This window comes from Lycorma delicatula, chromosome 1 (assembly GCF_047948215.1).
Source record: "Lycorma delicatula isolate Av1 chromosome 1, ASM4794821v1, whole genome shotgun sequence".
NCBI classification, from domain to species: Eukaryota; Metazoa; Arthropoda; class Insecta; order Hemiptera; family Fulgoridae; genus Lycorma; species Lycorma delicatula.
In genome coordinates this window covers 186,968,407-186,984,288 of record NC_134455.1, presented here as the reverse complement: position 1 = coordinate 186,984,288, position 15,882 = coordinate 186,968,407, and the positions used below count along the sequence as shown (strand labels likewise).

At 29.9% G+C, this 15,882-nt stretch overlaps 1 protein-coding gene across 1 annotated transcript in view; it reads left to right on the top strand.

Moving 5' to 3' along the window:
• Nucleotides 1-15,882, top strand: part of LOC142326133 (uncharacterized) — a 96,780-nt gene that overhangs the window by 57,055 nt on the left and 23,843 nt on the right. The window contains exon 2 of the mRNA XM_075368337.1: nucleotides 13,710-13,830. Coding sequence (XP_075224452.1) covers nucleotides 13,744-13,830 — 87 coding nt within the window. The 5' untranslated portion in view covers nucleotides 13,710-13,743. The remainder of the gene's footprint in view (nucleotides 1-13,709; nucleotides 13,831-15,882) is intronic.

Here is a 15,882-nt window from a genome sequence, read left to right as displayed (position 1 = left end):
AATATAGTAAATATTTTTTATTAAATAAATCAAAAAGATATGAAAAAACTATTAAATAGAAACATAAAATGATATTTAAAAAAATTACTAATATTTCATTTTTATGAAAAACAATTTAGAAAAAAATAATTTTACGTTAAAATATTTAAAGACTGAGAATTTTCAAATCATTACTGGAGAAAATCCCAGATCAATCAATCTTCTTTTCAATCTTCTAATAAAATTTTGGAATATGTAAAACAAATTGTTAGGGATGTAGGATGTAGAGGGTATACTGAAATGAAACGACTAGCACTAGATAGGGAATCTTGGAGAGCTGCATCAAACCAGTCAAATGACTGAAGACAAAAAATAAAAATTTTATTTAATTTGCGTGACGTCTAAAAAATTGATTCTTATGAAAAGATAATTTGGAATAAAATCTTGAGTATAATTATTTTGCAACATCTTCTATAAAAGGAATGTTTTTAAATCAGAATCTAGAAAAACGACATTATATATTAGATAAGTAATATGAAAATATTATCGCAGTATGAAATATTGACTGGAAAGTTTAAATGGATTTTGAATTATTATTTTTTCAAGCACGAAAAAACTTTGACCGCCATATATCAAGTTATTTAAAAAAAAAAATTTAAATATTGTATTTTATTTTAAGTGAATTGGTGATTTGTAATTCGTAAACCTGTAAAATTGCTTCAGGAGTGAGTTCAAGATAAAATGTTTCGTTTTAATACAGTATTGAAAATAACTCCTTTACCCAGATGAAGCCTGAGGTACAGAAGAGCGATTTTTTATGGAATAGTCGTTTTATTTATGACTAATTAATCTTCATTCTCCAATCAAACTATCTTTTCAAAAGGTGCAGGTGATATTAATGAACTTAAAGTAGATCCCTGTACGGTTGATGTGACATAGTCGCTGAGTCATAGAAATTATTTGCTATTGTAATATTTTGTGAAGCACCGAAGTCCAAAATGTAAATTGAAAAGAAAATTAGTATAAATGTAGAACCTTGTGGGACTCCTATTTCAATATTCTTTACATCAGAATTAATCGTTTATTCTGGGCACTATCCGCATATTTCCGCTTATCATGGCGTCCTAAAATTATCTATTTTCCAGAAGATTTTTAAAAAAGATAACATAATTGTGGCAGAAATTATGGTAATCCGTTATGCCAGATTTTATCAAAGGTTGACGTAACATCCAGGAACAGCTTTTCTTTTCTTTCAAACCGGTTTATAAAATATCCATTACTCCATATAATTTTAAAAAAAATAGAAGGCTCCCTCGGAGAACGAAATCAAATATGATTTATTTGTATTACGGATTGCAACGCCATAAGTAGTATACAGCGTTTGAATATCATTGAAGTAACTGGAAAATGATTATTTTTAATGCAAAGGATATAGGAGTTTTACTAGTTTTAGAAAGAGAACTTCCTTAGAAAGGTTTCACTGTATCGGATAATTAAAAAAAATTAAACAAAAAATTGTGTCAGAGGAATTATATCTGGAATTAAAAAAAATAAATAAATAAAAAATAAAAAATTTTAAAACTTTGAAAAATATTACTTAAATGCTGGTCCCAATCTTTAAATATTTCATTTTAATTAAAATAGTTGATATCTAGAACCAAATAATTTTTAAATATTTCCAGTTGTTAACAACAAATATTTTAATTATCTTTCTTTAAATCAGGCATTATCAAGGTGCAAAACGTTTTCAACCCTTATCAAAGGGTTTAAGGGGAGGGAAAATACATCCCACTTTTAAAAATAATGGTTTTTAAAATCGTTATAACTTTTTGGTTCTGTAGATAATCGGATTGGTTTTTTTAAATATTTCATTTTTAATAAGAAATTGTTCGGATGAAAATTATTTTTCACATGTCTAGTGAATACATTTAAGAATATTTTTTAAAAAGCCCGAACTATTTTTATTTTAAATGTAATAAAACATCTTGTAATATTTTAATCTAAAGAAAAAATATCTCAGTAGAAATAAATTGAATGATTTATAAATAGGCTAAAATATTTTGTCTTAATAACAATTTAAAAAATTATGCAAAAACTGGTCTCGGAAATAAAATTGAAGACTTTAGTAAGTTATTAAATAAATACGCAATAAAACATTTTTTGTTCTGTTATTTATGATTTCGAAAAAATTAAGAAGTTAAAAACAAGTTTCATTTGAATTAAAATAAGATTTACTATAGAAACAGACACGCACACACATATATACTATATAAATGACAATTAATAGAATTATGTACGAAGCCTATACAGGTATATAATCTTAATAGTATAGTACACCTGCAGAGCTGATCAAACTATGTTTAGTTGACCTTCATTCAGGTGAGAGGACATGTCAGATCTACCAAGGCCGAATTAAAAGAAGTTGCACTGCATTCAATTGCACAGGTTGGACATACAAGTAAACGACGACTTCAAAAACTTGTTTTTCAAAAGAAATGAATTACGTATTATTCACACTGAAAAATTATAATCTTATACTGTACTGTAAATAAATGGTTCTCTTGCGTGAGCGTTTTTATATTGGTTATTTTGCTACAAAGTTCGTAGGTGTAATTTATTAAACTGTGTTTTCTTACTTAATGAAACTTTTGATTTATGTTTTTTTTTTTAAACGATTTCTTTGATCATTGAACTCTCTTCAGTGATTCCGTGTTAAATACTCATATTATCCAGTTGTTTAAATAAGTAGTGGAAAGAGTAATAAAATTATTTACCGATATTAACAATTTTCTTCAAAAGTTAATATAGGCGTAAACATCCATCTCATCCTCTGCGGAAAAAAATGCTTAATTGCGGACCCGGAGATTAAACAAAAAAAAAAGAAAAGAAAGTATATCACTAACGCTAATGTGTTGGCTCAGCAGCAGCCTTTCTGGTTATAGGACCTAATATATATAATTTTACCTACAATTTCTTCGGTTAATAATTAAATTATGTTGATATTATTTGTGAAATTACCTACACAAGAGCAAATAAATAGGTACATATTCAAACCCATTTAAATTTATACTGTAATAATAATGAAATTAAAATTACGTATGTGTATGGAATAAGAACGTAGATTTTTTTGTAGAATCAAATGAATACCCAATAATAAAAGTTGAAGAAGTATAAAAAACTTATAAAGGTAAAGTTTTTTCATCAGTCAGTTAAATGATTTGTTACTATTCAACCTTTTCTTTCTTTACTAATTTTTTAACCTCGCTACAGTTACTACGTCCAACGTTTTTAGTTACCTATTTTATATATTTTAATCTTTGTATTCCTCATGATTTTTATTCTATAGACACCCTTCTATCAGGAAATTAACTAAATCTGGATATTTTATTTTATGATCCACCAACATAGTTCACTTCTTTACAATATTTTGCCCCATTCATTTTTCATCTCTTAACCCATTTACGACATCTTAGTTTCTTAGTCAACCAACCTAACTGTTAACAACCTTCTTCTGTAACACTCTATTTCAAAGGACTTTGCATATGCCAGTTTGCTGTGGGTCTATACCTTATTCCATCCAACCTTCGTAATTTTACTTCTTAAATAGCAAGATTTTATAACCTATGGTATATTACGTTATCCTTTCTTTCATTGTTTTAATTCCTCATTTTTCTTCTTTCTATTACATTTGATAATGCTGGTTTACTCCTATTTATTTTCAATCAGGTTGCGGTTTATATCCAGACTTGTTACAAGACAGTTGATTGATAAAGAAATACAAATTTTCCGTTACTTTTTGATTTTTCCTCGTATTTATTTTTTTTTCATTGAAATATTTTACCACGTATATAAAATTTGAACGTATATAATCTTATTTTATTTGTAGTTGAAAAGGCTTGGGTTCAATCAATAGATAATTCAACTAATTAGCTTGGGATTATTTTGGAATTATCTGGCAGTCATCAGATACTCGACACTTAAGGGGACACGCTCCCTTAATGTGTTAGGATGAGGAAGTGCTACAGACAGACCCGTATCTTTAATACTTTCAACTCCCTTCCTGATATATAGCAGCCATTAAACCCTCAAAAGATTGGGTACGTTTACCTTGAGTGAAAGCAGAAAGTTACATATCGATGATTTTGCGTTAATCAGCTTTAAAATTCCTCGAGAAATCAAAGAACTACCCTAGAATTAGCTTAGGCTGTCTAAAGGAGTAACTGCAACCTATTCCTTTTCAGTTTGTACATTTTCAGTACAAAGATAAATAAGTAATTTTTTTTTGTCTTCAGTCATTTGACTGATTTGATGCAGCTCTCCAAGATTCCCTATCTAGTGCTAGTAGCTTCATTTCGATATACCCCCTACATCCTACATTCTTAATAATTTGTTTTAAATAAGTAAATAGATTCATCAAAAGAAGGGACATAGCTCTACCATTTGTAAAAAAAAAAAATAATTGATTAATACCCATAGGTTACATACGCAAGCAGGCGTAAGCTTTCAAGCGGCGTTGTTATGCAAATTAATCAACAGTTACTAGACATGCCAACTAACAACTAACTGGTACATAACAGATTTCTTGTACTCTTCCACTTAAAGAATTCTACCTTAACTTTTTTGGCGAGAAAAATTGTTTATTAAAATTATATACCAATACTACATCAACAACAACAACAATAATAATAATAATTATATATATATATATATATATATATATATATATATATATAATTAGACATCCAGCAGGAAAGAATAAATCTGTTATAAAGAAAATTTCCTATTTAAAAATGATTTATTGAAATCAATATTTGTTTGTTTTTCTGAGTATAACAACCAAGGATAATCGATATTAAAATCACTCTGTACTGTGATTTGTTCTTATAACTCATGCCCATCAATTTTTGAAAAAGTGATTATGAAAGCGGTTTTATAATTAATTAGAACCTAGGATAAAATTCCATTATAGTATTATAGTTTTAACGTAAGTTTCTAATAGACCTGATGAAACGAAGTCCTGCTTTAATTCACCTTTTAGCATTTCGTCGTTTTCTTCATGTATAATAACGCACTTACCGCCAAATGCAATTAACAATTTTTATGAAATATCACAATAAGATCCCTTACTACAGGCGAAACGATATATATTTAAGGAATCTTCATTTAATTTTCCCTTTTATAAAGGTGGGTTCTATTTTTTCTTCTGTTTTTTACAGGAAATGATGGAGAGATGCGGTTGAGAATAAGTTCCCATCGCCAAGCCACCAATAAGTTGTTTCCTCTCCACTTTACTTACGCCTTACGTCAATTTTTGTTTTATTAATTCAGTACAGTTTTAGAGCTTATGTTTTTAAATTCAGTGCAAAATGAACGAGGTTCGAATTACTAAAGGAATAATCTATCTAAAAATAAATTATGAAACTATACTTGTGCTAACACTATTATAAAGGAATATAATAAGGAAATAAACTAAAAATTAAACAGAATGAAACAAAAAAAAAAATCATAAAAATTATTTATTTGAATACATAAAAGCTATATATATAAAACCAAACTTTTTGAGAAAATTTGGCAAGATAAAGTCATGAAGCTTTAATCCAGCCTTTACATAAAAACAGTTGCAAATATGTAAGTAACTATAGACGAATTTCATTACTTCCAGTAACATATAAAATAAACTTCAAATCACTATTAAACAGACGAGAATCGCAAGTTAATCATAAAATTGGAGAATATCGTGGGAAATTTAGAAAAGATTGATCGTTTCAAAAAAAAGTCCTCACTTTAAAGTTAATAATTAATTAAAACTCACATGTTATAAAGCAAACCAACATTCATTTAATTTATAGATTTTAAAAAGGCATATGACTGTAGATAGAAAAACATTGATTAAATATTTAGAAAAAGAATATGGTGTTGATCGAAAGACAGTTCATCGTTTAAAAGTTACTCTTACAGATATACAGTCTCCAAAATTAAATTCTGAGGAGAAATCTACAAACCATTTCAAATCAAGACTGGATTAAGACAGGGAGATGGTCTACCATTCATACCTTCAATAACGCATTAGATAAAAATATGAAAACATTTTGAAAGAATAATAGGAATAAGATTGATCATCAGAAAAGGGGTTGATAACTAAATGTTTAGCATTTTCTGATGATTTAGCTTTACTAGCGGGATCAGAAGAAAATGCAACTACCAAAATTGAAGATCTTAAAATTATAGCTCAACAGCTTAGATTACAATTTTTTTTACCAAAACTGAAATCATGGCAAACACAACAAATTTCAACTAGAAAATAATCCACAAAAATTTTTTTAATGTAAAAAGAATTAAAGCCGATAAATATTTAGGAGAAAAACTCAGTTGTAGAAAATGGACTGAAGAAGGTAAAAAATCAAATCAGAACATATGAAGAAATTCTGGGAAGATAGGAAGAAGAATAAATGATATTTACGTGATCCTTTGATGTTTTATTCAAACAAAAAAAGCATTTGAAGATATTTCATATTATAAATCATTGCTTAGAACTGGATAGTCAAGGATATTAGGAAATCACAAATACCCTAATCTTATTCTGCTTGAAGTATTTACATGAAAACTTATAGAAAACTGATGGAAGATAACGTTAACGTTGCCAAAATTGCAAAATATGGATTGATAAATGATAAAAAAAAATTCTTCTGACTTTATATTTTATAACAATGAACACATTCCTTAAAAAAATCATATTTTAAGCTTACTGTAAAAAATAATTCATATTCTCAGGTTCGTAAGAACCATATTTTTTTATTAACTCTATAATTATATTTTCTCTGCATTTCCTTTTTTAATCTTACCAAGAAAGACGTTTCATGTACTTTGTGTTTCTTACAAAAATGTTTTTTTTTTAAAGGGTGAGTTTTCTAAGATCTTTTTTTTTTTTTGAACGGCCGGAATATCTTTAAGAATATTTGTATTTTAAATTGAAATACGCGTACAACAAAAACAAGTTTAAATCGCTTAACAGTAAAAAAATTATTTAATAATAGTGATAAAATAAAAATGTAAATATTCTTCTTTAAACATCCACTTTTTAAATTACCATCAAATTGAGGATTTTTTGATCTTTTAAATTTAGCGTCAGTATAAAAAAAAAATTAGAAATTTTGAGAGAAATTTAAATGTATAATTGTAATCTATTTCTTTGTAACCTTTTTTTGTAAATTTTTTTTTGTTCGTTGGAATCTCGAGTATTGGTTTATTTCTTTTTCAACCAATTTTTCTCTTCTTCCCAATACTTCCTCACCCTCTCAGACTGGGCATTTTTTTTGTTCTTCTGTGCAGGTTTTCTTTCTCTTTGTACAGTCTTGGAATATCTTGATACTCTAAACCATTTCTCTGTACCCTTGTCTGTTTTAGATCAGTTACATGTTGTATACTGTGTTCTTTCACGTTATCGGCTACCTACCTCCTTGTACCAGTTTGTGTCTTTCTGTATTCTATGAATGCTAGGATCCTTTTATCATGTCTCTCTTTAGCATTTTTTTGATGTGACTATAGAAACACAGTCTTGTTTTCCTAAAGTTTTTCTCTTATTTGGTGTAGCTCTTCACTGAATCCTAATCTAAATCCTTCTGATCGTCTTTTTGGCGTAGGATTTTCCTTTCCTTTTTTCCAGTTCTTCTAGGAAAAGAGAAAAGTACATTACTTTTTTTATTTATTTTGTTTTTGCTTTATTTATTTTTTGCCATAATACGCGTTATGAGCTGGTTTTTTTAAATCATTATTATTCTTTTTTAACAATAAATTAAGATATGTTATTGAAATTGATTTGGATGGTCCAGGGCTCGAATCTCGATTAGGTTGTCATTTTTCACACATTACAAAAATATAACTTCCATATCACATTGCCAAATACAAGCACGGTTTGTGTAGTAAATTAATGCTCTAATGATCTAAGAATATATATACACATACATATACTTGCGCTCAGGACTCGCTTTGGGTCGCCCTTAAAGTCTAGCCAGAAAGCTTATCCCCCTGGACGCCCCTGTGTTCGTAATCCTCATGATTGTGAGAATAATACTGATAAATAACAATTGAAGTATTCAGACTTTACAAATAGCTGAAAAAGAAACTAAAAATTACAAAAGACAGAATAGTAGTAACTATGGTAACTAAAGTACGCACACCTTTGACGAAGAAAACTTCACAATTTCATTCCGAACGGAGCTAGAGCCTTGGGATAGCTTAAAACCTTCTCTGGGAAAATTGATCTCCTTGGCGTTTCTTCCGCCACTACCTCATTCGGTCGTCCTAAAGCATACGACCAAATGTCTGTACCACAAACGGCTACTGAGCCTCGAACAGTTTAGCGACCAGTCTCCTAAATATTTCCTACAGCTTACCTAACAGCGTGAGCGGACTAAGCGTGATGCAATACACCACTGGCGTACGTGTCCCAATCGCTCACTTGTCATATATTTGCTAAAATGGGTAGGCGCACCCCGTCAACTTCTAAAATTGTATATGACATCCATAATTTAAAATTTATTTCGTTCTGGTGGTCAGCCAATTAAGGCTCAGCGAATTAAGTCAGCCAATTCCCTGGGATAACATAAATGTATCCTGAAAATTTGAAAGCAATCGGTCGGTTGGTTTTCGCGAGAGATGATGTTGCAAACGTACAAACAGTCAGAACGTCACACACTTTAGCACTTATATTGTTTGTACTTGTATTGCACTTGTATACTTTTGTATTGTTTGTTTGTGTTTTGTTTACCTATATTTTCATGAAACTAAAACACCCGAAAAACGTAAGGAATTTTTAAAGAGAAAATAACAAAACTACCTGTTATTAATGATAATGAATATAATAAAAAATATATAAAATGTACAAAATTTTTGTATAACTAAATATTTTATATTTATTTTGTCTCTACTATTTCACGTAAATAAAACAGAACACAAATTGTTCTGTTGTTTGAAAAGTTTTACGAACCGCTTTGCTACAAGACACGTTTACAGACATGCGATGGTGCCAGATTAAAAACATGTTGGCCTCTAAATTTGATTTGCGAATATTTGAACTATGTTTTGTGTTTTGTAAGTTGTGTGTGTGTATGTGTGCGTGTGCGCACGCGTGCATGTGACTAGAAAACTAGAAGCGTTTTGCCGGGGGCCGCAGCCGTCACTGGCTTATCGTGGTGGGGTCTCATTGTCGGGAACGCCTCAAAAGCTAGAAGGCGTTCAATGGAATTTAATATGACAGGTGTACTATTTCAAACTTGAAATGTATTTCAGAAGACATATCACTATATATATATATATATATATATCTTTCCTAAAAAAAAAGACAGTAATACAAAATAAAATGTTAATATTATACTTAAAATGTAAAAATATCAAACAGAAAAGAAGCCTGGAGTTGAAAGTAATTTCAACAACCAGTAATTATTTGATCAATTTAATCATGACTAAATAAACACCACTTGTATTTTTATCTAACGCTCTCTTAGTTTTACCTTTTAAAAATTTAAATGGGTCACGCGAGTACGTCAACAGCAAATTTTAGAAGAAAATATTCTATTAGCAAGTAGTGTTTTGGTTTTTGAAAGAATTATAAAATATTAGCAAAAATGGCTGTAACAATTAGCAGTTCTATCAGTAAAACTAGTTGGCTATTCATCATGAGCGAAATGACTTCACTCTGTACAGTTATATCTTAAAAACTATTAGGATAGTGAAAGTTGAGTTTTATTTAATGTTATATTTTTTACATTATTAATATCATTTGTAATTTATTTAAAGAATAATTATTCATTTTAGAGCAAATTTCCTACAAAAAGTATTTCGATTAATGGCTCTTTTCCCGGTGGATCAATTTCAACGTTCTCTATTATTTTTTTTAAGTAATTATGTCGTTTAATTATATTTTTTGAACGTCATTATGGCTGCCACTTGAAAAAAATTGCTATTTTGTCTTTTGTTTCCAAAGTAAGGATTTTTTTATATTGAACTATCTGTAAAGTCTTTATAAAGAGCTACTCTAACGGCTGTAAAAATAAATTGAAAAACAGGATTATGCTTAAAAGTAGTTTACTAAAGTTCGACTTAAAATCTAAACGTAGACGACCGCGTCATAAATTTAATAATTTTGTCTCTCTTGCATCCATTAAAAACAAAGAATATCGTTATAAATCAAAATCAGTTTTTCATTTAGCATATGAAGATTGTTTAAATTTTTATTAATCTCAAAATACTCGATTGCCGTATTAAACAAATAAAAGTCTATGCTAAAACATTATTGAAATAAGTAGAAAAATGTACTTAATCTGCCATCTAGTTTAACACCTTCATAAACGGTTTTTGAGCGTATCAGATTTTCATTTCATGTGACTTTATATCGCTATTATGCTTACGGTTCAAATATACATCCAACAGTTCAATCGATGTATGGATGTATACAATGTATACTGGTTTGTTGTATAACGTAAAAATTGTAATTAATAAATATTTAATTAAAGTATGGAAAATGGGTTGTGAAGGAAAAAAATAATAATTAAAACTGCTGCTCGGAAGTTTGTTAGAAAATAGTAATGGTTCGCAATTTTCTAAAGGACTGAAAACTGTGCACACAAATGAAGGTTTGTGTTATGATATGTGCTTAAATGAAATGACAGTAGATGATCGAGAGTTCCATTAGCTGTAATTAAATTGTTTTGCTTCAAGATCGTTTTTCCATTCCGTATGAATACGGATTCATATTTAAAACTAACTATATTATAAGTATTCAGTACCAAACCTAATTATTAGGTTTAAATAATATTTTATTAATTTAATTAAATTTTATTTTATTTTAGGTTTAAAAATTTCTTAATTTATGAAAATTTATATCCGACCTTTATGAAGGATTTATATACATAACTTTTACGAAGGTTTATACCATTAAAAATTATTTAATGTTTATTAATCTCAAAATTTAACCATAATCCAAACCTAATTATATTTTTTGTGTTCACTCACTCACACATAAGCGCGCGCGCGCAATCACCAGATATAAAATCTACACGCAGTTTTATTTCAATTAGTCTGATATTTTATTGCATCATATAACATTATATGTAGTATTTATGAGATATTTAAAACTGATGACTCATTAAAATTATAATTTTTATATTTGCCATTTATTATACGTTCATTAAATATCCTAAAATATGTCAAGAAAAGAATTATAATTTAATAAAATAACCTAATAATGGATTTAAAAATAAAGTAGCTGTAAATTAATTTCTCTTTCCAAAAATGTATTACTGATTATTAAAATGACTACAGTGTCTGATTTAATTGATTTTTTTAAATAAATTAATTGTAAATAAAATAAAATTTTAATACATAGTACAGCAGATGTAAATAGAAATTAAAAGATTTATACATTAATTCTTTTTTCTATTTTTTTTTTTTATCTCTTTAAGATGATTAATTAATAGCTTGTTTAAAGTTTATTATCTATATTTTGTTATCGTTTTTTCTGCAAATAATAAAATAACAGAATTAGACAAAAATTTATATGGAAAAAATTAATCACATTAATTGTGTTATTTAAAAGTTAAAAAAATATTTTTTTTGTTACCACAGATCATTGGAGTGGGATGAGCAAAAATAAAAAAAATAAAAAATAAAATATTTATAGTGGTTTGATGTAGTCCTATTGATGTAGAAAATACAGATGCAAAAAAACTCCCTCATTAACTTATTTTCTGAAGCAGTATATTGCAAAAGGAAAAGAAAAATATATAAAGTCAATTTTTAGAGATTGGGTTAATTTTTTTTTTTTTTTGTCTTCAGTGATTTGACTGGTTTGATGCAGCTCTCCAAGATTCCCTACCTAGTGCTAGTCGTTTCATTTCAGTAAACCCTCTACATCCTACATCCCTAACAATTTGTTTTACATATTCCAAATTTTTCCTTCACAATTTTTTCCTTCTACCTGTCCTTCCAATATTAAAGCGACTATTCCAGGATGCCTTAGTATATGGCCTATAAGTCTCTTCTTTTAACTATATTTTTCCAAATGCTTCTTTCTCATCTATTTGCCGCAATACCTCTTCATTTGTCACTTTATTCACCCATCTGATTTTTAACATTCTCCTATAGCACCACATTTCAAAAGCTTCTAATCTTTTCTTCTCAGATACTCCGATTGTCCAAGTTTCACTTCCATATAAAGCGACACTCCAAACATACACTTTCAAAAATCTTTTCCTGACATTTAAATTAATTTTTGATGTAAACAAATTATATTTCTTACTGAAGGCTCGTTTAGCTTGTGCTATTCGGCATTTTATATCGCTCCTGCTTCGTCCATCTTTAGTAATTCTACTTCCCAAATAACAAAATTCTTCTACCTCCATAACCTTTTCTCCTCCTATTTTCACATTCAGTGGTCCATCTTTGTTATTTCTACTACATTTCATAACTTTTGTTTTGTTCTTGTTTATTTCCATGCGATAGTTCTTGCGTAGGACTTCATCTATGCCGTTCATTGTTTCTTCTAAATCCTTTTTACTCTCGGCTAGAATTACTATATCATCAGCAAATCGTAGCATCTTTATCTTTTCACCTTGTACTGTTACTCCTAATCTAAATTGTTCTTTAACATCATTAACTGCTAGTTCCATGTAAAGATTAAAAAGTAACGGATTAAAAAGATAGGGAACATCCTTGTCGGACTCCCTTTCTTATTACGGCTTCTTTCTTATGTTCTTCAATTGTTGCTGTTGCTGTTTGGTTCCTGTACATGTTAGCAATTGTTCTTCTATCTCTGTATTTGAACCCTAATTTTTTTTAAATGCTGAACATTTTATTCCAGTCTACGTTATCGAATGCCTTTTCTAGGTCTATAAACGCCAAGTATGTTTATTTGTTTTTCTTTAATCTTCCTTCTACTATTAATCTGAGGCCTAAAATTGCTTCCCTTGTCCCTATACCTTTCCTGAAACCAAATTGGTCTTCTCCTAACACTTCCTCCACTCTCATTGGGTTAATAACATTAAATAAAAATTTTTGGTAGTTTTTGATCTTGATAAAAAACCTTCAACTTCTCTAAGAAATATCTTTTGCTAAAGTGGCACATTAAAGATGTAAATTTAATTTCAACCAAAACACCCCCACCTCCTATAGTGCCTCCTATAGTGCTCCTATAGTGGTGGCTATACTTATAAGATATACTCTGTTATTTTTCACTTTCACAAGCAGGCTGATTTACTAAGTAGTATCGCAGTCTTAAAAATTTATCAAAATTCCCTTTCTAAAACTAGGAAGAAATAAATAAAGATGACATCAAAACTGAAAAAAAAAATAAAAAAGAGAATCTGTATCTTTCAATCAAGGTAACTTCTACTTAAGCTTCAGAATTTTAAGAGTTAATAGAAAAATGATTATATCACAACTCATCAATTTTTCCAGTTGAAACATTAAGATAATATAATACATAATATAAAACTGGTCATAATTTATTCCTGTATGAATAGTCGATTAACTATAATACTCAGAAAGAGCTCTATTGTAAATATGAGTCATCTGGGATTAATCAAAGTCACAAGCCCAGAGGATTAATCATAAAATAGCCAGAGAACAATTTATTGTATTTATATATATAATTTTTCATCATTACAACGTTATCAATGTTTTCAATAGTTTTTATTAATTTTCCAATTAATGTTTCATTATTAAATTTGTTTTAGCTATTTGTGAGGATTTCCTCACAACTGCTCTGCAATGGAGGTGAGATTTTACCTTCTACTAGTCATTGCTTTTTGGAATTCAGACTGTTCTAACATTGCATCAGCTAACACAGAACATAAGGTACGTAATAAAATTTTATTTATTTTTTAATAATGATAAGTACTGTCAATGATTCTAATCAATTTCTCTAATAGTAATTTCTTGTGTGTATTTTTAATTATATAATTTTTAATTATAATTTGATTGTTTATTAAGATTGAAAGTCATTTTTGATTTATGATAATAATTAACTTAGAGACAGTTAATTAACAAGTGGCAAAGAATGAGAAGTAAATTAAAACTGGATAGATAGAAAATCTTAAATATTTTTAAGAAAGAAAATTCAAATAATTAAAATTATGGGTTCACAAAACCCATACTATCATATAATATACTATATAAAGTATTTCGCAAAAGATTGTCCAATGATTCTCATGGCATCTAAAATACTGAATTGTTTTCAAAAGTCTTTAACAGAGAGCTCGTTCTTTTGTCTCTTAGGTTCATGCAGATGTGCAAACGATTTTCTCATGTAATAAGTTTTGAATGTTTTGATAACTGCCTGGTTCATCTGTTGAAGTAAGCTGGTTGTATTTGCTGGCAAAAATAGCTTTCACGTGTGGGTAGAAATTAGTTAAAAGTAGCAGGAGAATGACCTGGTCTGTTGTTAATTAAGGGTTACTTTTTTTTCAAGGTCCGATCGGTCACGAAATAAAAACCCGCGCAAAAATCACATGAACCTTTGCGCATATGAGTTGCGAAGCGTCTCTAGTATGGCCTTCAATCACGCCGCGTCACTTCGTTTAGTTCTGAACAATCTCCCGCCAAGTGTGAAGTGCGTGCGGTAATTCGATTTCTTCAGGCTGAGGGGTGTAATGCAGCTGAAATACATCAACGAATAAGTAATGTGTACCGTGAAACTTCAGTGAGTGACAGCAAAGTGCGACAATGGTGCAGGAACTTTAAAGTAGGACGTACAGATGTTCATGATGCAGGCGGTCAGGGAAGGAAGCGAGTGTCAACCGATAATCTCGTTGAGCGAGTGGATGAGGCAATTCGAGAAAATCGTCGGTTCACAATTTCTTTATCGAGTGATTCGTTTCCTGAAATTTCAAGGTCAGCTCTCTACACCATTGTGAGTGAGAGACTTCAGTACCGCAAATTGTGTGCGAGATGGGTTCCCAAGATGCTGATGATGTTCCCAAGATGCAAGATACCACCACAAAACAATGAGAATGAACGCCTCCATAACGTTTCTCCAGCGCTACCACAATGAAGGAGAAGATTTTTTGAACAAAATTGTCACAGGGGACGAGACATGGGTCCATCTCGAAACTGAAGAAACAAAAGAACAATCCAAACAGTGGATGCATTCTCATTCTCTCAGTAAACCAAAGAAGTTCAAGCGAACCTTCTCCAACAGAAAGTGTATGGCTACTGTGTTCTGGGGCCGAAATGGAGTTCTCTTGGTGGAATTCATGGAACGTGGTACGACCATCACTGCAGCTTCATACTGCGTGACTCTTCAACGTTTGTGAAGGGCAATTCAGAATAAGCGGAGAGGAATGTTGTCATCAGGCATTGTCTTTCTCCATGACAATGCTCGGACGCACACTGAAGCTGCAACAAAGAAGCTCCTGCAGCGTTTTCGTTGGAAGTGTTTGATCATCCACCATACAGCCCGTACTTGGTCCATCCGATTTTCACCTCTTTGCTCACATGAAACGCTGGCTAGGAGGACAACATTTTGGCACAGACATCGAGCTGCAGACCAGCGTAGAAGCATGGCTGAAAACACAGGCTTTGTTCTATGACGAGGGTATTGGAAAGTTGGTACCATGCTACGGCAAATGTCTAAATCGGAGTGGCGACTATGTAGAGAAATAGAGTAACTATGTAAGTACTTGTTACAAATAAAAAATTTTTTATTTTCACTGTCGTTTTAATTTCGTGACGGATCGGACGTTGAAAACAAAATAACCCTCGTAACATCACTTTAAATGGGATTTGTTTAGATTGGCAATAAAGTTCAACTTCAGGTATGATGTGATAACCAAACCACTCCTCAAAAAGGGAAGCTTTAACCCAAGCTTTACAATTCAACTTATAAATCATGATCATGGGCAAACCAGC